At 41.3% G+C, this 26,537-nt stretch overlaps 1 protein-coding gene across 5 annotated transcripts in view; it reads right to left on the bottom strand.

The window, feature by feature from the left end:
• Nucleotides 1-26,537, bottom strand: part of CSMD3 (CUB and Sushi multiple domains 3) — a 1,204,651-nt gene that overhangs the window by 709,093 nt on the left and 469,021 nt on the right. For all 5 annotated transcript variants that reach the window (XM_073330296.1, XM_073330291.1, XM_073330295.1 and 2 more), the window contains one exon: nucleotides 7,784-7,908. In XM_073330296.1, the coding sequence (XP_073186397.1) occupies nucleotides 7,784-7,908 (125 nt within the window). The remainder of the gene's footprint in view (nucleotides 1-7,783; nucleotides 7,909-26,537) is intronic.

Raw genomic sequence — 26,537 nt, 5'->3', positions numbered from 1 at the left:
AAACAACAAAGAGCAAATGCTCAGATCCTCCAATTCCCATTGGGAGTTAGGTTCCTAAATATCTTTGAGGATCTGGGCCAAAAAAATCTAATTAGACACTAAACAAAGGGGAAAACAACTTTCTAATGTCTCTCACTTTTAACCCTAAATTCCTAGGAACAATCAGAAAGAGACTGTCAAAACCTAAGTAGAGCCTCTACTCAAAAAATGGATTGAATATTACAAAATATATTAATCTGGAAGAATTCTTGAACTGAAATCAGAATTGCTCACACAAAAAACAAGTTTCTTGTCACTTATGTCATTTACTCAAACACCAGGTCAAAGTTAAGGGATCGATCTGTTAATGTCCTAGAAGAAAACAGTTAGAAGAAAATAAACACAAAATAGTTTATCAACTGGCATCAACCACTACTAGACAAAGACAACATATAAAAACAAGCAAGCTTTTCCCAAAAAAACATTCATTAAGCCTTTATTCAAGAATCCAGTGCCTGGCACTGGCCATCTCACGAACTACTGTGGTTGTGGTGAGGCCCTTTTGTCATGAAGATTTACTATCTTACCTGCAGTTCCTTTCTGCAGTAGAGGATTTTTCTGTATAATTACCTGAATTGTCTTCTCTGAGATTCCAGAGGGTGGTTTACATTTCTTCCGGAGGAAGCAATCATGCAGGCTTAAGCAAGGCTCTTGTTCGGTCATCTTTCCAATCAACATTTTTTGATATGATAAGGGAATTAGTATGGTTATATGAGCTGCAGTGTCACCAGTATCTTCGTCACACTCAAAAGGTGTGGTGTAGTGCTTTCCCAATGTCTGGCCACAGCGAGGGCTTGGGTTTGGCCAAGATGACAAACTCTCAATGCAGATAAAGGGCAGGTGATGAAAATCCATTGGGGAATGATCTTGAGAGTGTGGTGGTTATGGTTTCTGATCTGTTCTTAAGATAATTTGTTGAAACCATGTGTCAAAGAGGTGCACAGTTTGGAAATATTCATTGATCCCTAACTACTCATGGAATCCCCCAGGGTACAGATAGTCAAATTATTTCATTTCCTTGCATCATGCTGGATGTTTGCAAGCATTTCTTTCAGAACTGAGCCTCACCACAGCAACTGATGTTTTTGTGACTTCCAGTGTACTCTGCATGGAGCTACCGATCAAGATTTCGGATGAAAAGATATGCCATATGTCAAGGTTCCTTCCTCACTCTGAACTCTAGGGTACAGATGAGGGGACCTGCATGAAAACCTCCTAAGCTTATCTTTACCAGCTTAGGTTAAAACTTCGCCAAGGTACAAACTATTTTACCCTTTGCCCTTGGACTTCCACTGCCACCACCAAACGTTTATCTGGGTGTATTTTATTAGGAAAGCATTGTTTGGAAATGTCTTTCCCCCCAAAATCCTCCCAAAACTTGCACCCCACTTCCTTGGGACAGTTTGGTAAAAATCCTCACCAATTTGGATAGGTGACCTGTCATAAATATAAAGGGAAGGGTAAACCCCTTGGAAATCCCTCCTGGCCAGGAGAAAGCTCCTCTCACCTGTAAAGGGTTAAGAAGCTAAAGGTAACCTCACTGGCACCGGACCAAAATGACCAATGAGGAGACGATACTTTCAAAAGCTGGGAGGAGGGAGAAAAACAAAGGGTCTATGTCTGTCTGTGTGATGCTTTTGCCGGGGACAGAACAGGAATGGAGTCTTAGAACTTGGTAAGTAATGTAGCTAGATATGCGTTAGATTATGATTTCTTTCGATGGCTGAGAAAATAAGCTGTGCTGAATAGAATGGATATTCCTGTCTGTGTGTCTTTTTTTGTAACTTAAGGTTTTGCTAGAGGGATTCTCTATGTTTTGAATCTAATTACCCTGCAAGGTATTTACCATCCTGATTTTACAGAGGTGATTCTTTTTTACTGTTTCTTCTATTAAAATTCTTCTTTTCAAGAACTGAATGCTTTTTCATTGTTCTTAAGATCCAAGGGTTTGGGTCTGTGGTCACCTATGCAAATTGGTGAGGATTTTTACCAAACCTTCCCCAGGAAGTGGGGTGCAAGGGTTGGGAGGATTTTGGGGGGAAAGACGTTTCCAAACAATGCTTTCCTAATAAAAATAAACCTTGACATGACCACAGACCCAAACCCTTGGATCTTAAGAACAATGAAAAAAAGCATTCAGGTCTTACAAGAAGAATTTTAATAGAAGAAACAGTAAAAAAGAAGTAACAATAAAAAGAATCCCCTCTGTAAAATCAGGAAGGTAAATACCTTACAGGGTAATTAGATTCAAAACATAGAGAATCCCTCTTCTCTTTCCAAGAGAATCCAGCTTCTTTTTTTAAAACAAGTACAAGAACAGAATATTCTTTGTTCAAATTAGATATGGGGTGCTGTCAAAAAAATGGATCTGTTTCCCAAAGTTTGGAGAGTGTGAAATTCACATCCAGTGTTCTAATTTGGTCTGAACTCTAAATCTTTCCAATTTCTATAAAACTTAATCCATAGCACTGAGAGGATGAGTATCCCATATTGTCATGAGGTATGAAGGATGAGCAATATACCCTCAAAAACTGCCCATTTCAATGAACCCCACCTCTTTCCACATACACAAAGGTCATCGTTCGCTTCCAGCTCCACCCTTGCACTCCTTCCATCTCCCTCCAAAAGTGTCTTGCTATCCTCCTCGCTTGTGAGCATTCAAAGTGCCCTCAGAAATGCAGCAGGGAGAGTGCCTCCTGCTCCCCTCCACTATTTCCTCACTGCCAACCAGCCTCCTGGATATATTGGAGAGAGATGGTGGGACTCATTGGAAAAGTAGGCCAGGAAAGCAGAGATAATTGCCAGTAGGGACAAGGCAGGACCAGCTGAAATAAGACTTCCAGCATAACTCTGCCTCTTTCTTTATAGAGTCTGGCACAGATCAGCGTATGTAATGTAACTGTAAATGTAACTAATTGTTAATATTCAAATTGCCATTTTTTCAAAAGTGTACTTTCAATTAGTTTTGCAAATGTATATTAATTTACATAAATTAACTAAAAGAGCGATAGGAGATGATATGCAGGGAGGATATCAAACATGACACTGAAAAACCAGTCAGTTAAAATTTTAAAGGAGAGCAACAGATGCATCTTTTAAAATATACTTGTACCCACTGCACCTACAGAACCTTTCACTGACACATGAAAAAATCTATTTATTGCACAAACTGACATTTATGCACAATTGCCTGCTTTGTTTGTCCAAATGCTTGCTTGTGCACAGAAATGTAAATTCACCAAAGAGACGTACACATATTTCTGCAGTTGCTTCCATCGCAATCTTATTATCAAAATGGTATTTGTGCTAACAATGATCCCCTCTAAAATATTTGTTTTATACTTCACATATAGAGCTTCAAACAGGCAATTATTATTAACATGTAGAAAAACATAGTTTATAATCTGAAGACTTTATTCAATTAAAGAGTATAACAAAAACTGCTAATCAATCAACAGAATAAACCAAATTTGTGTCAAAGGTACTTTTAATGAAACTAATGAACACTATAAAGCATGTGCTGTATGACAAACTGCTATATCTATACCATCTGTCTATTTGTCTTTTCACCATATGTCTCTATATTAACTGCTAATAACTTTTTAAATATGCATCATCTGCTCTGCAAAAAGCATGTATTGCTTTTACTAAGTAGGTAAGCACAAGGATGTAAATGAGTCTCTCTTCAGTTATCAGTTACATATTTTACCCTTGAATTAATTGATCTTGTGAGATATTTAGTTAACATGATACTATAGATATGCACAAAGATTATCAGCATCTCTACCTTTCCCCAGGGATATAAACTTTTTCTACCTTTTTTCTTAGCTTGGTTGTTAAGCTTCCTTTTCATTTTACATTATTATTCAAATATCTGTGATTGCACAATGCATTCTTCACTGCAGTTACATTTGTAGAAATTCTCAAAGATAAATCCTAGATATTGGTTGTCCTTTATACTAATTTATTCAGAAATTTACTGCTACACTTCTAAAGGCACACTGCACAGAGAAATGCAAGGAAATGTGTTTACTGACAGTTAGCAGGTGGCTGAAGGATATGTGACTGAATAAAACAAAAAAGCTAGTTGGTAAAGCCTTTCCAAATTTCCTGAATGGCATGCATGTATCTTAGTGTTATAGGTATACATTACTGTTGATAATGTTTTACTACATGTTAATAGAAAATTTGAAGTAAAAAAAGAAATGATAGTGATAATATACAGTCGACATTCTGGTAGAGTGACTGTAGTGGGGTGGCCACTTATTGAGCGGCCCCTTATGGTTAAGTATGACAATACGGGCACCTATGAGCCCCTTTTGTGAGCCCCTTAAACACTGCAGACAGCCTCTGTTACAGCTCGCAGCACCCCCTTTCTAGGGCTGATTTAATATCAATTAAAATTCACACAAACCTCAGAGCCCTTAATCACAAAATAATTCAAACAATCCTTCAATAGGGCCTCAACATAAAGTCCAAAAATCATAATTCAATAGGCCATACTTAGCTGCAGTTCTTCAGCTACACCCAGAGCTCTTTCTCTGTCAACCTGCTCGACCTGAAGATGTCAGTCCCCAAGCAATTTTTAGTTGGAGCTCAGCTCCCTGGCCCTGTTTGCTTTTACTCTCTCTCTCTCTCTTACTCCCTCACACACATTCTTATCCCCAGGCTTTCCAGCCCATGGACATAGTTACAAAATTCAGTACCTCATGCAAAGTCTTTTCATAGAATCATAGAATATCAGGGCTGGAAGGGACCCCTGAAGGTCATCTAGTCCAACCCCCTGCTCAAAGCAGGACCAATTCCCAGTTAAATCATCCCAGCCAGGGCTTTGTCAAGCCTGACCTTAAAAACCTCTAAGGAAGGAGATTCTACCACCTCCCTAGGTAACGCATTCCAGTGTTTCACCACCCTCTTAGTGAAAAAGTTTTCCTAATATCCAATCTAAACCTCCCCCACTGCAACTTGAGACCATTACTCCTCGTTCTGTCATCTGCTACCATTGAGAATAGTCTAGAGCCATCCTCTTTGGAACCCCCTTTCAGGTAGTTGAAAGCAGCTATCTAATCCCCCCTCATTCTTCTCTTCTGCAGGCTAAACAATCCCAGCTCCCTCAGCCTCTCCTCATAAGTCATGTGTTCTAGACCCCTAATCATTTTTGTTACCCTTCGCTGGACTCTCTCCAATTTATCCACATCCTTCTTGTAGTGTGGGGCCCAAAACTGGACACAGTACTCCAGATGAGGCCTCACCAATGTCGAATAGAGGGGAACGATCACGTCCCTCGATCTGCTCGCTATGCCCCTACTTATACATCCCAAAATGCCATTGGCCTTCTTGGCAACAAGGGCACACTGCTGACTCATATCCAGCTTCTCGTCCACTGTCACCCCTAGGTCCTTTTCCGCAGAACTGCTGCCTAGCCATTCGGTCCCTAGACTGTAGCGGTGCATTGGATTCTTCCATCCTAAGTGCAGGACCCTGCACTTATTCTTATTGAACCTCATCAGATTTCTTTTGGCCCAATCCTTCAATTTGTCTAGGTCCTTCTGTATCCTATCCCTGCCCTCCAGCGTATCTACCACTCCCCCCAGTTTAGTATCATCCGCAAATTTGCTGAGAGTGCAATCCACACCATCCTCCAGATCATTTATGAAGATATTGAACAAAACCGGCCCCAGGATCGACCCTTGGGGCACTCCACTTGAAACCGGCTGCCAACTAGACATGGAGCCATTGATCACTACCCGTTGAGCTCGACAATCTAGCCAGCTTTCTACCCACCTTATAGTGCATTCATCCAGCCCATACTTCCTTAACTTGCTGACAAGAATACTGTGGGAGACCGTGTCAAAAGCTTTGCTAAAGTCAAGAAACAATGCATCCACTGCTTTCCCTTCATCCACAGAACCAGTAATCTCATCATAAAAGGCGATTAGATTAGTCAGGCATGACCTTCCCTTGGTGAATCCATGCTGGCTGTTCCTGATCACTTTCCTCTCATTCAAGTGCATCAGGATTGATTCTTTGAGGAACTGCTCCATGATTTTTCCAGGGACTGAGGTGACGCTGACTGGCCTGTAGTTCCCAGGATCCTCCTTCTTCCCTTTTTTAAAGATTGGCACTATATTAGCCTTTTTCCAGTCATCCGGGACTTCCCCGGTTCGCCACGAGTTTTCAAAGATAATGGCCAATGGCTCTGCAATCACAGCCGCCAATTCCTTCAGCACTCTCGGATGCAACTCGTCCGGCCCCATGGACTTGTGCACATCCAGCTTTTCTAAATAGTCCCTAACCACCTCTTTCTCCACAGAGGGCTGGCCATCTCTTCCCATTTTGTGATGCCCAGTGCAGCAGTCTGGGAGCTGACCTTGTTAGTGAAGACAGAGGCAAAAAAAGCATTGAGTACATTAGCTTTTTCCACATCCTCTGTCACTAGGTTGCCTCCCTCATTCAGTAAGGGGCCCACACTTCCCTTGGCTTTCTTCTTGTTGCCAACATACGTGAAGAAACCCTTCTTGTTACTCTTGACATCTCTCGCTAGCTGCAGCTCCAGGTGCGATTTGGCCCTCCTGATATCATTCCTACATGCCCGAGCAATATTTTTATACTCTTCCCTGGTCATATGTCCAACCTTACACTTCTTGTAAGCTTCTTTTTTTATGTTTAAGATCCGCTAGGATTTCACCATTAAGCCAAGCTGGTCGCCTGCCATATTTACTATTCTTTCAACTCATTGGGATGGTTTGTCCCTGTAACCTCAACAGGGATTCCTTGAAATACAGCCAGCTCTCCTGGACTCCTTTCCCCTTCAAGTTAGTCCCCCAGGGGATCCTGGCCATCCGTTCCCTGAGGGAGTCGAAGTCTGCTTTCCTGAAGTCCAGGGTCCGTATCCTGCTGCTTACCTTTCTTCCCTGCGTCAGGATCCTGAACTCAACCAACTCATGGTCACTGCCTCCCAGATTCCCATCCACTTTTGCTTCCCCCACTAATTCTACCCGGTTTGTGAGCAGCAGGTCAAGAAAAGCACCCCCCCCCCCAGTTGGCTCCTCTAGCACTTTATTTTATTCAAGGTTGTTCTTCTTAATTTTGTCAAGCTATGAAATAATATTATTTAATATAACAAATATCAGGCAGAGTATGGCAAACTGACTGACACAATTAACATTCATGTTCCCATTGGCCTAGAATACTGAAATTTGGTACATTCTTTCGTCATAGGTTGTTGAGCACCAAAAAATTGAAATCTTAACATTTAACTTTTCCATTAGAGTTGACCCAAAGGTCAATCTTCCTGATGGATTTCAATCATTCAAGCAGTAAAATTTTGAAATATGGGTCTTGTGAACTAGTGATTGCATACACAACAATCACAAATTTGAAACATGACATTTGTGTCATAGGTCACTGAACAGTCATCTGTTTTACTTATTTACCAAAGTTAATTTCTTCCATTAGGCTCCCATTTATGGTCAGAAGCCTCCAAATGGAAATCAGTTGTATTCGTCAGGTTTTATTCAAGAAATGGGTAAACAAATGTAAAACCATAAGTATTTTAAACAAAAAAGATTGCTCATTAAAGAAATAAGGAAAAGAGGATATAAACATTGATATATTTGTAAAAAACAAACAAAAAACAATGTGATATTATTTCAGTGTGACATCATTTCAAATGTAAAACAATGTAACAGAGTAATTGTGAAAACCAACAAACCATGATAATAGTTTAAGAATTTGTCTTTACCTTTACACATGGGTCTATGATCACTCCATGCAGCAAACACTTCAGCTATCCTCTGACAGGTGATACTTTTTGCCCCCTGCAACACATAGTCTTCATCACAGGAGAACTGTACTGTTGCTCCCAAGCTAAAATCAGAGTGAGGAGAAATGAATATCATGAGGTGTGTCTTACAAATAATGAATACTCTTCTTTCTTAACCAAAATTGTATCAAGTGCCACAGATGTGGGGAACATTGATGGCTCTTAGGCAACAGGAGTTCCATATTGGACACAAAAATCACTTATTGTTTTGTCTGGCAAACATTTCTTAATATAATAGAAGAGAACAGGAGAAAACTAAAAAAGCAACTTTGGGGGCATCCGTTGACTACTATTATTCATGAAATGATGTTAATATTGGCTTCAAAAGGATACTGCTTGTCTGTTTTTCCTATATGGAGGTAACCTTTGGTGCTTCAGACTTGTCAGAAAAGGAAACAGGAACCAAACAATGGAAAGCTGACTCAAAAAAAGAAAAAGAGGAAACCTAGCAAGCCACAATATTGTGGTTGTGTTTGTGCTCTTAAAGGTAAAGGTCCCTTCTTGTTTCCATTAAACAAAGAAAACAGGAGTCAAAAACAGCCAGCATGGACCTAATATGGTGTTCTGAAACCACTATCTTGTTCTCTAGAATAAGAGAAGTAGAAAAGGACAAAGACAGTAATTCCTGTCCATACTTTTAATTTTTTTAAAAAAATATTATGAGATATTGGCAGGTTTTTGCTTTATTTTAATTACCAGGAAAACACATATTGTAGAAAATAAAATATACCATGTTTATGTGACATTTTCTATTCTATATATTGATAATACCACAATTATTACAAATTATAAATTATTATTTGTATTATTATAGCATCTAGGAGCCTCAGTTATGTTTTACTCACTACTACAGAACAAAAAACTAGTTCATGCCCAGTGGAGCTTACAACATACCGATGTGAAAGTAAACAACATAATGGACTAAATGTCTATTTCCAAATGGTACCCACTGCATTTTTGTTGTCATCTCTTTTTGGTAATACATATAGTGCTCTTTTTAAATAAAGAGTGATATACCATAGTAATTGTCTAAAATTGGTTTAATTTTGTATTGCTCAAGATCATATATTTCATATTAATTTCATTACCCTTGATTTTCAAAAACTATGTTCTTAGATTATAAACTCTGCAGGAAACAAACATTTTTTTTCTATGTGTTGCACAGTGCCTAAAACAATGGAATCCTGATCCTAACTGGGGCTTCTGGGTGCCAGCTTAACATAACTATTTAAAAGCAACAACAGTACTAATGGCACATTTAATTATAACTCCGATGCAGTAAGGTATTTAAGCATGTGAGCAGACCCACTGACTTCAAAGAACAAATTGGCTGCTTAAAATTACATACATGCGTAAGTATTTTCTTTAATAATTGCACTCTCTGGGTCAATGAAATCTTAAAATACTAAACATATAACCCACCATGTACTTTCCACCTCCGCACTATTACACACAATACATGTTTTCTTTCAAAAAGGTTTTATTGTATCTCAATACATTCATTTTTATTGTACCAGCAGCTTTGCAAACTCTTTACTCCCCACCTCCCATATTCAACAGTAGTAAGGCAGAGGAGTAATCTTTGGTTATGAAACACATTCTGATATGTTTTACAAAATATTTGTTGCCACCTAATTTATGGTAGCTTCCCAGGGCTGCCTGATAAGCCACAGCGTGGCCTGAAATCTTCAGAATTGCATGCTGGGGCCTTGCCTCTGGCATGCCCCACCAGCCCCCAGCCCTGCCCCTAGCATGCCAGAACTTGTGAGAGGGTTCTCAGGAGACAGCCTTACAGCTGTCTTCCATAGTTCCTGCACTGGGGGAATCCTCCGTGGGCAGATATTGGGCTTTTAGGGCTCCTTTATATTGCTCTGAGCCTTTTACCCAGTACAAAGAGGCTGGAGCAGGGGAGAAGAACTCACTCAATCTGCTCGTTTGACTCAGCTCTTGTAAATCTAAGTCTGATTCTGCAAGGGTCTGACTGCTCTGAACTCCTGTTGCAGACAATGGAAGTTCAGAGCATTCAGCCCCTTGCAAGATCTGGCCTTTAAAGCGTAATTACCGCATTCCTTATGTGTGCACATATGATTGTTGTAATACGCTTTATTTCTTTATTTCCTGTTTCAATTCAATTGACAGGCAAAAGACCTGGGCGGAGTGGCTGCAAGTGCAGAATGCACAGCTCACACTTTCATTTTCAACTATTGAAATTTAAAGTACAAACATGATAGAACTAATCATTAGTGAAGAATTATACCAAAGAAAGGGGAGTGAAGCTTGTAGAAAATTAGGATACTTTTCTAATTGTTTTAGGGCCTAACACAACTGGGCCCCGATCCAGTTTGGGGAGTATCACGGGATAGTTCCCCATCACAGGCACTAGTGCCTAGTGGTCAGCCCCTCTTTCCCCTGCCCTCCCTGCTCCGAAATGGCCCTAATAGATATAAGGATCCTGTTAAGGAATGGCTCTCAGGGAAGAAATCCTGATACTGTACATTTAAGGGACCAAAGCCTTGCAGAGAGGACAGGACAAGGCTCCCCTTCCACCGAACCAGCTGAGAAGCATTTGGAGAAAGGAAACAGCTCAAAAGCTGCCTCCCTCCATCACAGCAGGCAGCCAGAGAGAAGACTGGCCTTTTGAACCCTCCAGATGGAAAAGGCTAATTAGACAGGGTGTTCAGCTGAAGAGAACTGGCACAACCTCAGCTCCAGTAAGAGGGCTGGAGGTGGAACTTCCACTTGAAGAAGGATAAGACTGATTAACCTAAGGCAAAGAGGCCTGAGAGATAACCTTGCTTCTGTGAGAGGGCTGAGAGGGAACTCCTGTTTGAAGGAAGGAGATATTGCTTGACACTACATAACTTCCAGCTCCTGAGAAAAAGAGAGGGCTGAAGAAGGGGCTTCTGTTCAAAGGAGGGATAAGATAGACTACTCTATGGCAAGAAGCAACCCAGCTCCAGGAAAGAGGGCTGAAGAGGGAAACTCCTGCTCAGAGAAAGGAAAGACTGACTACTCCCAGGCAAGAGATGAAGTTACTTATCACAGCCCAGTTGCTGCAACAAAGGTTGGGAATAGCTTTGAAGGAGTACCACCATAACCAGCAAAGAAGAAGTAGTGAGGAACCATAGATTCCAGGAGACTCCAGGGACCTGGGGAAGATTTAAGAAGCTGGGCAAAGTTAGAAGCAGCCCAAGGAAAATGGCAGAGGGTTTAAAGCAATAGTTCTTAACCACCTGAACAGTATTCCTGGGCTGGAATCCAGAGGAGAGGATGGCTCAGTTTCCCCTACCCTTCCCCAGACTAGGAGGGAAGGTGCAGGCATCAGAAGGAGAAGACGTAAAGTAGCACAGGCCCCAGATGAAGATTGAGGCTCAAAAGCCTCAAAAGACATTAGACTTTGGGGTTTCCTGTTTCAGAGACTTTTCTGTTAACCCTGGAAAGGGAATAGATTGAGCAGTGACCTGGCTGCTGGGTTAGCCCACATCAAACGACAGGATGTCATGGCACCAGAATAACTAAAGAGGCTGCTACAATGAGGGAATCCCTGCAACACTGCACCTGGACATCATGAGGTACTCTGGAGGCACAGTAACCAGGAGCTTCTGGGCCATAAATTAAACATGAAATAAAAATATTGATGATGATAGATAAACCTAGACAAGCAACTCAGAGATAAACTCATGAAAGCAAGATAATAGCTTGATGGACTTGTTGAGGTACAAGAAAATATGAATTCCTCTCTTTCTGAGGTATGCCATGCATTTGGTAAAAATTTGAGGAGCTGAGGACAGATCAAAGAGAAGCACTGTGTGTCAATAGTGGAGACCTGCCACTACAAACCTCAGAAACCTCCTGTGGCTCAGGATAATTGTCACATGGAAATAAGCATCCTGAAGGTCCAGGGCCACAATCCACTCAGTGATTTAACATGGGAAGGATTGATGCTAAGTGACCATACAGAACCTCTCATATGTGATGAATTTGTTGAGGACACGTAAATTGAGGATAGATCTCATCCATCCCTTGGATTTGGGGACCAGGAAATACAAAGAATAGAATCTGTTTCCCTGATGCTGCAGAGGGACCTCCTCTACAGCTCCCAGCACACACGAAATCTAGACCTGCTGAAGGAGCAGTAGCTCATGAGGGTCTCTGAAGAGGAATGGGATGGGAAGGAGGGATCCACAGGAATTGATTGGCATACCCAATCTCAGGGTGCTTAGGACCCATGGGTAGTGCATGCCAAGCACCATAAAAGTGACACAGTCTGTCCCCAAACTGGGGAGATAAGAGGCATGGAGGTCATAGCTGAAATGATGTCCTGGACCAGAAAGTCAAAATGGCTGCCTGCTCAATGTTGATCGAGGACAAGCTGTTTGGCTAAAGTTAGACCCAGAAGCTCTCCTCCTCTGTGATCTATGTCCTTTCCTGGAGAAATCCTGCTGTCTAGTAGGGAAGGACAACTTGCTGAACATACTCTGTGAGCAATATTGCTGCTGTTGCAGATACCCCCCAGAATGGCGTCTCCTTCTGGCTGGGGTATAAATTCCCAATGAACATAAAGTAGTCTAGGTCTTGTCATTTTTCTCCAACAACAAAAACCAATCACCAAAAGGTAAGTCCTCTAAGCTTGGATGAAACCTGCAGCTATAGTGGAATTTTGCAACTGTGAAGATGTTCTTATGGCCACAACTAATGCCACAATTCTGGACAAAGCATCTGCCATGTCAACAGGCAACTACAACAAAGTTTTGGCCACTAGATGGCCATCCACAATGAATTCATTAAACTCCTCCCTGGAGGCTTCTGTCAACTTATCTGTGAACTTGGACACAGCACCCAAATTAAGCAAGTCATATATTGATAAGAGCACCTCTGGTTTGCTATGAACATCTGTAAAGATGAAATTGTGTAAACCTTTCTCCCCATCAAGTCCAGTTAGACTCTTTGTCCTTGGAGGTGGACTTATATCCTCTCGTCTGAGATCTGTCATTCACCACTGTTACCACTACATGTGGGTTGAAGTCTCTGAGAATTGACTATAGGTGAGAAATTGCTTGAGACCAAGCCTGTAATCTGTTAAACTTTAGACACTAGATAACATGTTTTCTTTTCTTTCTTTTTTTTTTTGCAGTGGTGCAAATAGAATTAATATCTTACCAGTACACTGCATGCATGGGAGGGACACAAAGGGGGGGGCACTACCAAAATGCGGGGGCACATGACCTCCCCACATGACCACTTGCAGGACTCCTCCTCACCTCACCCCCAGGCCAGGGCCCCCGTGCTCTCCCCGTCCCCTCCCTGTGATCCACTGCATGTTACCTGGGAGGGGGCTCTGTCCTCCTCCCACTGTGCTGGAGACTTCCGATCCACCGGGCTTTCTGGAATCTCAGCAGCGAAAGGAGCAGAACATGAGGCTGCTGGGCAACCCCACACCGGCAGCTCCTCTGGCGCAGCTGTACCACCCCCAGCCCTACTACCAGCCCTTCCACACAGCTGCGTCTCTTGATTCTAGTCTGGAGTCTGTACAGTAGCCCCACTGGAGGCCGGGGGGGGGGGAGCGGGGTTGGTACAGCCACACTGGAGAAGCTGCCGGCATGGGGCCACTGCTCCTCCAGTGTCTTTCCAGTATAGAGTACTGACTATAAATATCTTACTGGTACAGCGGACCGCCATACTTGCACCTCTGTTTGTTTGTTCATACCAGTCTTTTTTTCTCTTGCTTAGTATCATTTAAATCTCTGTTTTTTTATAAATAAACTTAGTCTTGTTTACCACAAAAAGTCTCAGTGCTGTGTATTAAAGTGAAGTGTGAGTTTTCAACTAATCTAACAGGCTGGTGTGTATGCTGTCTTTATGGAGGCAGCAAACTTAATTTCTGTAAGTGTCACAGTGAGAGAAACTAGACCCTGTACAGTGACTCCATCCCAGAGAGGGCAAACAAATGATCAGCCTCAACTAAGACCCAATACGAGGACAGCATCAGTATTGTGGATGAATGTGTAATTAACTCCTTGGATACTGGAAGAGGCATCATGCTTCCAAATGATACTAGAACAAATGACAGTGCCAGACCCAAGGCCAGTACCAAGCCTGATCATGAGATCTGTAATACAGATGTTTTTGGTGTCAAAGGTAGTGTTTGCACCAATGAGCTCATCGGTACTAAAAAGGGCATTCGCTGCAACTCTGCACTCTGAGTGCAATCGGTTAGTGCTGAATACAGTGCCAAAGCCCTGCAATCCAACTAGACAGTGCCACGGGCACAATAGAAGAAGATGAGGAAGAAGCCATAGTCACAGAAAGCCCCTGAACTACTGAGGAAGCTGTAACAGAAAGGCAGAGCTGGTCTGATGCCACCTGGTATGCCAATGGTGTGGAAATTGTCAGTATTGACACAAAAGTCATAGGTGCCAGACTCAGTACATGTCCCATGGCCAATACCAGAATCAATGACACAGTATACATCCAGTGTCAGCATGGTACCTGGGCAGGAATGGTTAGATGGCCAAGCTCCAGCCTGTTGTCCAATCCTCTTAGAAGATGATGTTGAACCTCCCTGATCTCTAGAGGTCTCGGCAGAATAACCAGAGGTGGGTATGTTGGCACCCCAGACAGAGGTATGGGAAGAATATGGAAGGTCAAGCAGAAATGAGTACGTGTGAAGGAAGTCTGGCGGAAGGTGCAGTCTTAAAATTGGGATTGGGAGATTTGGGCATGAAACACAGCCTGGAGTGGGAACTGTGTATGCATGGGATGTGGGAAAGTATTGTTTGAGGGCAGCCTGGAGGCAGGGTCTGGACTGATCTAGATGCGGGAAGAGTGAAGAATCTAGACAGGACAGCATGGTGAGCTACAAAGCAGGGAGAGGAGCTGGAAGGTAATGCAGGGATTAGTGACAAGTTTTGAATAGGATTTCTTCTCCATCTATTCTGTGTTTAAAATGCTGTTTAAACTCCAGATGGACAATGAAGATGAATGTCTTTTAATCTGTGCCCCTTCCACTGAATGATTATTCCCTGCAGTATATTTTCTAGTACTTTGGCCAACACAGTTTTCAATTCTCCAAACAATGGGGCTTCCACAATTGCCTATGGGAAACTGCTCTACATTCTAATAGATCTCAGATAGGATGTTTATTGATATTTTTATCTAAATTACTTGCTCTAAATTTTATCCCACTGTTCCTAGTTATAACCTCCTTTCCAGCCCACACCTGTTCTATCCTAGTTAAACCGTAAATTACTTTAAAAAACAGTGTTTATATCACTAGAGACACAAACTTCAATTCCAGATGGCAGTAGATACACATGCACAAGATAATGCCAATATTATAGCTATTTTAAGTAGAACTCTATAGCCACAGTAATATATGGCTCTTGGCAGATCAACCACAAATGCTGAGCCCTGTAGACCATAGGCTCTCAAAACCTGGCTGATTAGATGTTATTCTAACTGGTACTTCTGGGACTAAATTCTATCCCTTTTGTATAATGAACATGTGCAAACATAGTGCCTTCAGAAAGCGTATGCATACATACCGCAGGCTACCACGACAAATGAAAACCATCTAAGTACATGGAATGTATCAGGAAAAAAATCAACTAGTTTTTAGCATTACAATTACTACAGCTGAATCTCTGAAAGTTACCCTGGCAACTGTACAGCTATTGGTAACGTTAGAAAATACAGTCTTCTCACGAGAGAGATTTTCTTCTCTTTTCGGTACTTTAAATTATAAGCATAAAAATAAACTTTCAAAACTACCCACAGATTACTGAGTGCCTGGGGCAGAGGTGCCAATTCCCACATGGCATGGCACTCAGTTTCTCCAATATAGTCTTTGGCGCACTGATTATGGATGGGACTTAACCCTCCAGCCAAGTCACAGAGAGAGTTTTACCATTCTGGGGCAGTGGAGTTCCCAAGTCAAAGTTCAACATAAACCCAAACCGAAAGAATCTTAAATTCTGCTGGGCTCTGCTTTCAGCTGCCTTACTTTCAGATGCAACCCAGCTGCAGCAGCTTGTCTTAATATCCACCTCCAGGTTTTTGGTAAGAAATCAGACCAACAGTCTATATTAGGCCTACTCTCTGACAGGGAAGGTCCTAGCAAACCACAAGCTTCAGTCAGCTTCTAGTCCCATTGGGGCATCTCTCATCACATGGGCAGTGCCAATCTGCTCTCCTTCCCAGTCCATTCTTATGTCATCTGCCTCTCTCATTTTAACTGCCCCCCTACAAGCCTGACAGCTTTTACAGGCGAAGCAGGTCAGAATGAATTCAGAGTAGTGGCAATGGAGTGTGCACACAGTGTTAAATGGATAGTAATCCATTCATATACTTTTTAAATGGTAGCAATATTTCTGGGGGGAAAATCAATAATGAACATTTAAAAATATCTTTTTCACTTGGTGTCTGTTTCGGGTGTCATCAAGATTTATTGTATTTTTTGGTGAGTTCACATCTTGAAATGTAAAACATAAAATATGTAATTTAAAAGAAAAAAGGAAAATAAAATAATTTCCTGTTCTATGCTCTGATGTCTTACAATATTAGAAAATCTAGTTTATTGATTTGTACTTCAGAGAAACATCCAGAAATTGAGGATCTATGATTGGGTATACAAATGCCACACATTTTTCATAAAAAATTCTGTGTTACATATATAGAATTTAATCAACTGTAAGATATGTTTTACTCATTAAATAAATAATGGTTTTGCTATTGATATAAGTCAGAATAGCCAACTCAAAGATGACCAAGGATTTTCACATGCTGCGGAATTCTCAGGAGGCTGGTTGTGCAAATTATGCCAGCTTGAAGAAGCAACAGGTAACCAAAATCTGGCACAAACAGGCAAACTGGGGAAGGAGAGGGGGAGAAATAAGTGACCTGATGGAGAATACGGTGTGTGGAGATTCTGAACAAACAATAATGCTTTTTTTCAGGCACGTGAAATTCAGTTCATCCTCATATGGGTTTTCTTACTACCATCTCAATTCTTATTTTTGATCAACTGTGGCCCTGCATACCCTACCATGGCCATAATTTAGACACATTCTACTGATATAGACACATTCTACTGATACTAACAAAATTAAAATGCAGAAGGAGGGTTCAGAATTGGCTTTAACTTTTTGTGCAGGTCCTCAAATACAATTTTCATTACCCTGTTCTCCTAAATGTAGATCACTCCTGCCTCCACTGCTGCACTACATGTACCTAAGGAGTTTGGGAAAAGCACGTGAGATTATTGTCTGGAACATCCACAACCTCAAATATCTCATTTATATCAAAAGGGGACCATAGGAATTTCTTGGTCATGGTCTTTTTTTTCCTTAAGAAAAAAGAGGAGCAGAGTTATTTGTGCTGTAGCCTGGAAATAGTTGCAAACATTATTTCCCTCCCAAGGGACAAATCTTCAAATAATGTAGGACTCTGGCCTTACTGGAGGATTGTATGGGCATTCTGGTAAATTTTAATTCTGATGTATCCAACTAATTAACACAATTGTGAAATATTGTCTCCATCTGTTAGATGGAAAAGCTAAGGCAAAAAGGCTAAGGGTAACATTTTCAAAAGCACCTACATGACTTAGGCACTTTTCAGTAGGGATCAGGTGCCTAATTTTATGTAGGTGCTTTTGAAAATTTTACACTGTAGCACTAGGAATTAAAGGAGTGATGCTAAACTTCTAAACCTTCTAAAACTCTCATGTAGACATAACAATTGCATGTGCTAAACTGACCAATTTACAGATTAGGGGGAGCCTAGAGTTTACCTCCATCTACTAAAGTGTGTGAAAACTGCAAACTGCCTTGTTTTCGCTAGGATTTTACATATTTTTTTATTACCATGTGTAAGAACACATCTTTTTTTCTTAATCTAGAGAAGGCCTAAGTGACTGAATTTTGGCTGAAGAGAGAGTAGGTGTCACAGTGAAGATGGAACCTCAGAAGACCTTCAGTGATTCCATTTTATTAGTTATTCAGGTGACTCTGTACACATGTACAGCCAGAGGCTACACTGGCTGGTCAAAAGGGGAACCACATTAGCTTCAGGCAAATCGCTGACACAGAATAAAGGAACTTGTAATGGTACTACCACCATCAGCAACAAATCAGCCACATCCCATAGCAAAGGTTCTCCCAGAATTCAGTGCTCTTTGGCAATGGATTTCATGGATCTGAAAGTCCACCCTGGAAAGATGCTAGGGAAGTGTTTATGAAAAATCTTTAGGGAAATTCACTGTGAAACTTCCAGGCACTAGCAATCAATTTGTTTACATATTCAAAGCTATCATAGGAAGGGAAAGGGATATACATTTATTAATACTAATTTCATGAAAGCAGAGAATTATCTTTATTGAAGACAAAGTTCAATTCAAAGGATGGTTAGTTTAGGGCTTGTGGTGCTAGCATAACAAGAACAGAATCTGGTCGTCGGTGGGTGGGGTCGAACCTGGGACCTCTGGAGCTAAATGCATGAGCCTCTACTACATGAGCTAAAAGCCATATCCCCCTTAGCTAAGGCTGTAGAGCAGACTCATTAATTTTCTCTCTCTTAGTGAGGTTGGTGCTACTGGATGGGACAGAACACCACACCCAGAGGGTGTGTGGGTTACACTAGCGTAGGACTCAATAAACCCAGGTCCAATTTCCTTTTCTGCCACAATTTGTGTGTGACTTTGGGCAAGACCTTTAGGGCCAGACTTTTAAAAGGTTTTCAAAATTGCCTTGGTAAAATCAGTGGGAGTTAGGTACCTAAATACTTCTGAAAATCCCACTGGACACTTCTCTGCATCTTAGGCATCTAAATACCTTTCAAAATCCAACTCTTCATCTCTCTGTGCCTCAGTCCAACCTGTGTAAAATGGAATAATAATACTCCCCTACCTCATAGGGTGGTGTGAGGATATATACTTAAAATACTGTGAGGTGTATATATACGATGGAAATGGGGGCTAGATAAATTGATTGAGAGAAATTGCTGAACATAATTAACATTTAAAAAATCAACAGTTACCAAAATTATCACACAATGGGGCTTGTCTGTATGGAGAGTTAGTGCATAGCAAGCTGGGGTGTAAATCTACAGCACCCTAGCGGGCTGTGCACTAAGCATTCATGTGGACACAGATGCTGTGCGCTAACAGTTCCTAGTGAGCACTAACCTATTGCTGTTTGAAACAGCAGTATACAAGGGGGACATTGTGTCTAGTCTCCTTACAAGGGGAGGGTCATAACTAACTTAGTCCTATCCCCTATCTTAGGCCATAGTTCCTGCAATGTGATGCATGCAAGGTGGTCCTTGTGAACATTTCATTGAAGGATGAATAGCTTAAGCATGTATTGGTTGAGGATAGTAAAGAAAAGCTAACTAGGAGACTTAAAGGTAAGATTCCAGAGATGTCCCCACTGAAAAAAAAATACAAAAAACACCTTTATTTCTGATTTACAACTTCTATTTCAGAATAGGAATTGCTATCACCGAGTCTCTTTGACTCTATTTCAACCTTTAAAAGCCAGTTATGCTCAAATAGACATTTAGAATCAGAAACAAAGCTTTTAAAATTTCAAAACACAGCAATGGGGATTCTTACATCAGAAAAGAATATCCAAAACAGTAAGTGCATTGTGTCAGATTCCAAGAGACACTGTAAAATTCTGCAAGTTGTCTCAGAGCTTGTCTTACAACTTTTCTGAGGATATGTGAGAACATGTTTGTTGGGAAAGCAGTCAGTTGCCATATTACTTACTATGGCTGGAATAAAATGCTCCCCCTGGTCCTAACACACACACAGTTAAAAGGCTATGGAAAGTGGTGACAGAATACTGGCCACGTGAGAACCCAAGAATTCTTATAAAACGTTCTGATGCTGTGTTAAACCTGTATGGAAAGGAGATTCTGAGGAGTCTTTCTACAAACACTCTTTCTTCATTCCTCTAAAATGTTGCATTTTTGACTTAAGGTGTCTGCACAGTCAATTCTTGTTGGGGACTGGCAGCTTGCTCACACTAAGGCTATAATTACTAAGAATTTAAGTTTCTGATTCTCCTCTCTCTGTTGGTTAGAAGGCCATCCATAAGACAGTAAGGCTGCTCTTTAAATCAAGTTAAAGGTTTAAGTTTGGGTTGTGCTATTTTTCTTCTCTGTGATGAATAATACATGATGAGGATTTGTTTAATTGCTTTTTATGTTTTAAAAAATAAGGACTTTCCCCCTTGCAAATCTAGTTATCTTGGAAGACTGGCAACTGGAGAGTCCTTAGGATGATCATATTACATGTTTGGAGGTAGTGAAATCTGATCAACTGGGAAGAAGAGAGTTATTCATCCTGCTAAGCTTCGTCTTTGTGTGTGTGTGTGTGTGTGTCTTTGTGCCTTTTTTGAGACTCCTTTAATGTAAACAAGTGATCAACTTGAGAGAAAACACATCAGTCATTCAATATCCCACAGTCCTGTTCCTTCAATTAAGCTGTAAGAAATCTCATAATCCACATTTCTGAGACTGCTAACAAGTCTTCCAGGGAAAACTCGTCTTTATTCTCCTAATATGTGTGAATTAAAAACAAGCAAGGAAACATCCCCTAGCCCTTTCAACCCTTTCCTGTATATTATAAAATGGCTATAAAAAGAGGTTTTTTTCCTTCTTTACAAGTCACACCCCCTAATGTGGTTCCTTAAGTAAAGTTAATGAGACTCTTCAAGGACCAAAGTGATAGTAAAAAGAAAAGGAGTACTTGTGGCACCTTAGAGACTAACCAATTTATTTGAGCATGATAGTGTCACCTATAGGAGAAAAGGAATGTTTGCTAACACAAGGGATGAATCAGTTGATGTTTTTAAATGGCAATATAGTTATTTCTAATCAAAATGCTTTTTAAAAAAATGTTTTGTTTTATCTTTATCTGACCTGGATTTATTGTTAAACTATTCACCATAACTAAGATACAGCTGAAAGAAAGAAGAAGAAGAAGCCTTTTAACTAGGAAATACAAAATTTCACTGGGGCGGGGAATGACAGATACTGACTCATTTTTAGGGAATCCGTTATAATAGAAGCTGGCCCAGTCTACTTTTCTAGGAAAAGCAGGAATAGGAATAGCTAATAAGGCAATATTGTATAGACAGGAGCTGTTCTGAGAAGAGACTGCCCAGAGAAAAGCTGCCAGACCAGACTCTTCCAATCTTTAAAAAAATCAAACCAGAGTTGTTTGAATGTCTGGATAAAATGACAGGTTTCAGAGTAGCAGCCGTGAGGTTTCTGCCCTGAGGAAACTTGGCAGAATATCTTTGTGGTGACAGAAAAGCCAGTGTGAAGGCTGTATACTTTGGGAAGTTACTGGAGCTCTTATATTAATGTGATACCAACTCAATAACTGCTTCCAAGGGGCCTAGTACATAATGGAAATGTTTTATACTTTACAAGCTACTTTTTTCTTATATTGTCTCTAAGGATGTCTATTGAATAAAAATGTTTGATCTCCTATTACTCCTACAGAGTCGGAGTTCTTATACTGACTACAATAATTCTTGTTATATTAAAGCTGTGGGTAAGATAATAGCATAACATTGTCTTACACTAGCCATTCTACAATACCCAGAAGGAAACAAAGTCCTTTCTCTGAGAGCTTACAGACTAACATGATTTCAGCCCTGCAAACTGATGAGCATCCTCAGCTATAACTGAAGACAACAAGAGCAAAAGGTGCTCCCAGAATAAAACCCACATAAGTGACACAAAACACACAGCAGTGCTGTGATTTAGTGTTTTTGTTTGTTTGTTTAAAATGGTATTGGGTGGGTGCCACGTTTGTTGAAGTGGGTTTGTATTTATGAGCAGCAGAAAAATGAAAAAGATGAGGGTAAAGCTGGTTTCCAAACAAACACAAACTACATCTATTTGCATTCACTATATTTAGTGATTTTTTTTCTTATTTTGTAGAATTCACAACTTCAAAGTGATCAATATAGGGAAAATATTAGATAAAGTTAGGACCAAAAGTAAGGTTTGAGGGTGGGTTAGCTTTTACAAAATTATAATATTTCTATGAGTTTTGTATATTTAACTTCCAAATGAAATATGTTTTCCCCTCTTCCTGTCCCTGAAAACCAAAATATTTTGATTCTGAAAAGCTGCTGCAGTGAGTCAGGGCAGTTGTAGTTTGGGCACCTCGTGCTATCATTCTTCTCATGCACCATGGTGTCCCCTCTTGATTAGAGGAGGTGATGCATCATAGTGATTGCATGACTGCAGTGCATCATGGGAGATAAAGTCCGGATGAAAAGTCTGGTCCATAGAGAAGAATAGCAGAATAGGTCCTTGTTGTTTTAGCTAGCCCTAACTAAAATAATGTACATTGCTGCCAAGTTTTGAGGAGGTCCTGCAATGACATTTCTTGCAGGATCAAAATTTGTTAGGGGACCAGGAAAAATATGGCTTAACCTAACTCTGCCCCCCTCTCTCCTTCCGTTGTTCTCTCTCAGTTTGCCCTTCCACCATTTGTACTACTGCTCCATTTCCCTCTCATAACCTGCCTGTAGCGAGGGACTTTTAGCCACCACTTGCTCTTCTTACCTCGCTAGCTGTTTCATTCCTGTCTGCTAGCCAGCAGCAGGTGTTTCATGTATCATGTGTTGGGTAACAACAGGAGAAGACTCCATGTTTCTAAAACTGAGCTGGCTTTTCATTAAGAAAACCATTTACACAGATGCTGTAATTGTATCTAGCATTCCAGCCATGTACATACAAACTGACTTCCTAGTGTCCCTCCAAACACTTCTCTCCTGCAACCTTTGTTCTCCCCCTTCCTCCTCCCCAAGTTCTGTGCAGGTCGTTACATCTTTTCTTTTAACAATTGTTGTTGTTGTGTCTTTAATCAAGTGTTTGCTAACCTGATGGTGGCAGAGGTTACTAATACATATCTTGCTCTAGGACATAGCTGATACTGCCATCTAATTGTGGCCAGCTGCACCTCATAGTCCTTCAAGCACACTGATCTTCTCACCAGTCTCCCCCTTTTTGTATATGTTATCTTCGTTGATAGACTCCATCATCTGTTCCACAGTCATCTTTCTCTATCTGACCACATCCCCCTTCTGTGTCTGCAAAGGCTCTCCTAGCAAATTTTATGGGCTGCTGGCCTTGCATCAGTGCTTCTCCTAGCCCTCCTTGCAATACTAGTTGCTCTGCAGTGCTTTTGAATTGGTGTTCTGACAATTCCCACACTGTGTCCTGGTATGTTAACTATTTCTAGGGACCCCAGACTTCTGAAGGTTTCTGATAGGTGTGCAAACAATCTGGAAAAATAGACAGCCATCCCTTTAGTTGCTAGACTCACTTGCCACACTTTGGTCTAGATTTTTCCTTAATAGCTCCCAGTTTCTCAGTATCTGGCTGGAGTCTCTCAGAAATCAACACATGTCCAATGTAGAGGACCTCAGTTTTCCTCAGCTTCAGCTTCTCTGCATTCAGCCTAATATTCTGCTTCCAGAACCTGTTTAGAAGTTGCTGCAGCTTGGTATCATGCTCCAGAATTTCCTTTTATTTGACATCACTTTCTCCTACAGTAAGAATGTCATCTGCTACAATCTTGATGCCTAGAAGTCCCTCTAGTGCCTCGATCAGTTTACAGTGGACCACCTCTGCAGCCAGTTGCAAAGGAATGGCAAAGATTGTTGGTTGGCTGGATGGCTCAGCTAGCTCAGAGACAAACTGTGCTAGTATCAACAGGTTTCATGATGGCTCCTCTTTGCAGGCTTGCCAGTTCCTTCTTCAGTGACTCCAACAGTGGAACTCTGTGTTTTGGTAGGCTCATGGACTGCACAACAGGGTCTATGTCAAACTTCAGCCTGCCCTATAGGTGTTCATCTTCTTGAAATATGTCCTGATAGTCTGTTAGAATTCTGGATGGAGTCCAGGGTGACTGTTCTCTTTCTTCTGTCATGCCAAAGATAACTCTGGTGTTGTACTGTGATCAGATCCATGGCTTGCACAGCAGTGGATAGCATGCCTGTGTCTCAACTAATATAAATTCCAAGTGATAACATCACTTGTTTCATGGGTTTCTTATTGACAGCCTGAATTTGCCCACTGGCCTCAGAATCCTTTTATTGTACATCCCTAGCAATTGATCACATTTCTCAGTCTAGTGTTGCTTTTCAGTACTGCTAGGATTACTTTGCTGCTGGCTTCACAATCCATCTCAAATCAGATCAGTTGTTGACCTAAAAGCATAACTGCAGATATGGCAGTTGAATGGCTGGCGACCTTCCTCCGCAGTGTGTGTACATTGAGTATCTTCTGGATCTGCTAATTTCACACTGCAGTTATCCTCCTCTTCATTAGAAACCTCAACATCTTCAATTTCTGCATGTACTCCTGTTTTGTTTTGTTTTTTTCCTTCCTAGGGTAGCTGTGGCAGGGGGACATAAAGCAGCTCTATTTCCCACACCCCTTGCACCATTGCCCATAGGTATTTTCCTTTTCTGCTTTTCATGTTGCTTTGTTGATATGCTAGACCATGATGATTGCATCCTCAGTTAGTCTCTGTCCTGCTTCTTGGGTATCTTTAGCTTGAACTTGTGTACGTGTTCTGCACTAGTGGCTATTGTTTTTGATCCTTTCCCTGGACAGTTCAGCTACCCTTGCTAGAGGCATTTCTCTAGGGTTAGATCTGTTTCTTTCAGCAATCTCTTCCATAAGCTGGAAACCCATGTGCTACAAATGATCCTGTCTCTGCTTATGGAACTTTTAATGTTTCCAAAGTTACATGTGCATGTGGAGGACACAATTCTCAGCTCTGTACTGTAAGTATCTATTTCTTCTTCTATATCATGGTTTTGGGTTAAAAACCCCAGTCTCTCTCTACAATTTCCTTCTGTTGGGGTCATAGTATTCGTCCAACACCTTTATCAGCAGTTCCTGTGTTTGGGGTATTATTTCAGGTAACAGTATCTCACTCACTACTTGTCCTTTTTCCCCCAATGAGATAGATTCAAAAATATTTTTTTCTTATTTTTACCTTAATTTTCTCATCTTTAGCCCCATAGCCAGCTATATATAAAAAAACTCAGTTCTTGTTTCCACTGCTTCTATTTTTGCGTAAGATTTTTTTGTCTGGCAATCAAGCTTTTCTGGTGGCTTGAGTCCCTCCATACTGCTTGCTTGCTCTATTTCTAGCTGCTGCTTTGTTTTCCTTTTGCTCATACTCTCTTCTTTGCTGTGCATCTCTGTAGGCTGACTACCGCCACCGTATTTCCTGAACCTTGTGTTGGGAGAGGACTCCATTTTTCTAAAACTAAACTGGCTCCTTATTAAGAGAACTATATACAGAGGTTCTATGCTTGCAGCTAGCATTCCAGTCATGTGCAAAGAGACTGACTTTCTGGAAACTCCTCAAAACTCTTTGCTTCTCTCTCCAAGCTCTATGCAGGTTGCTACAGCAATGTGCAAGGTATAGAGCAGTGAGAGGTGGGAAGGACAGGCACCCTGGCTGCCTATCTCTCCACTATTTTTCAATCTCTAGAAGCACCCAACTAATCCAAACATAATCATCACATGCAGCCCAACACCCAGATTTCAAGGGGCCTTATTTACAGAGAGAGTTGCAGGGGAATCAGTTGAAGATGCCTGGGTCAGCTGTTGTGATGACTTGGAGTAGCTGAGGGGAATGTGGTGGAGCTGGCTAGGGAATGAGGGAGGCTAGTTCCTCACCTTGCACTGCTATTGGTTCAATTACCTACCATCACCGCCTCCTCCTCCTTTACCTGGCTGTTCCTTCCTGGTGGTGTCCATCAGGAAGAGTGGTGTGACAAGAGGAGGAGACTGTGCTTAGCTGCCTGCTTATCAGGTGCCACAGCAGACCAGTAATAGGATGAGCAACTGCAGGCATATGCCTACTGCTTGCCCATAGGTTAGCTGATTATGTGATAATTCTGCTGAGATGCAAGGCAGGCAGGCAGGGGCCGGCAGGGAGAATGATCCCCTAAGATGCAAGGATAAATGAAATAAACTGACTAGCCTGTGTTTCGTTTCTCAGCTTGCGGGAGTGGGGGTGGGGTGGAGGGGGGGTGGGATCAGAATTAATTAAGAGTGAACCTCTTCTTAAAATCCCTTCCTATTCAAGAATCTCAGATATCACTAGTTACACCAGGAAGGATTTTTTCCCCAAATATAATTTTTAACTAGACTTGACTGCTTCCCTGTGTCCCCAGAATGCATGTACAAGCTCCGTGGCTTTTGCCTACCACCTCTTTGAAGAACAGAGGCTGGCTTGGCACTGCACTAGACTCATCAGTTGAATATCTGTATCCCAAGGAAAAAGGAGACTGAGCTCTGCCTGCCTCCATTGTCACCACTGTTGAAGTAACAATCTGCATTGCTTGCAATCTGCCATAACCTTCCTCTGCTAATTACATTTTCAAAAGGGCTGAGTATTGCCACAGTCTCCCCACAGCAGACCCAGTGTACCCAAGGGGTTCAGGAGAGCCTGCTCACCTGCTTCTGACATCTGGCTTGATTTTACCTGCTAATTCACTATTGCTGCACTACTTATTATGAAGTATTATTATTATTAATGATGTGTTAAGCAACAACAACATGCTTGGTCTTATGCAACACAGGAAATAGGGATGGTTCCTGCTCTGATTGGTTCATAATCTGA

The sequence above is a fragment of the Lepidochelys kempii genome, chromosome 2 (assembly GCF_965140265.1).
Source record: "Lepidochelys kempii isolate rLepKem1 chromosome 2, rLepKem1.hap2, whole genome shotgun sequence".
NCBI classification, from domain to species: Eukaryota; Metazoa; Chordata; order Testudines; family Cheloniidae; genus Lepidochelys; species Lepidochelys kempii.
The sequence above is the reverse complement of the archived record's forward strand: the minus strand, read 5'-3'. Positions and strand labels throughout refer to the sequence as shown.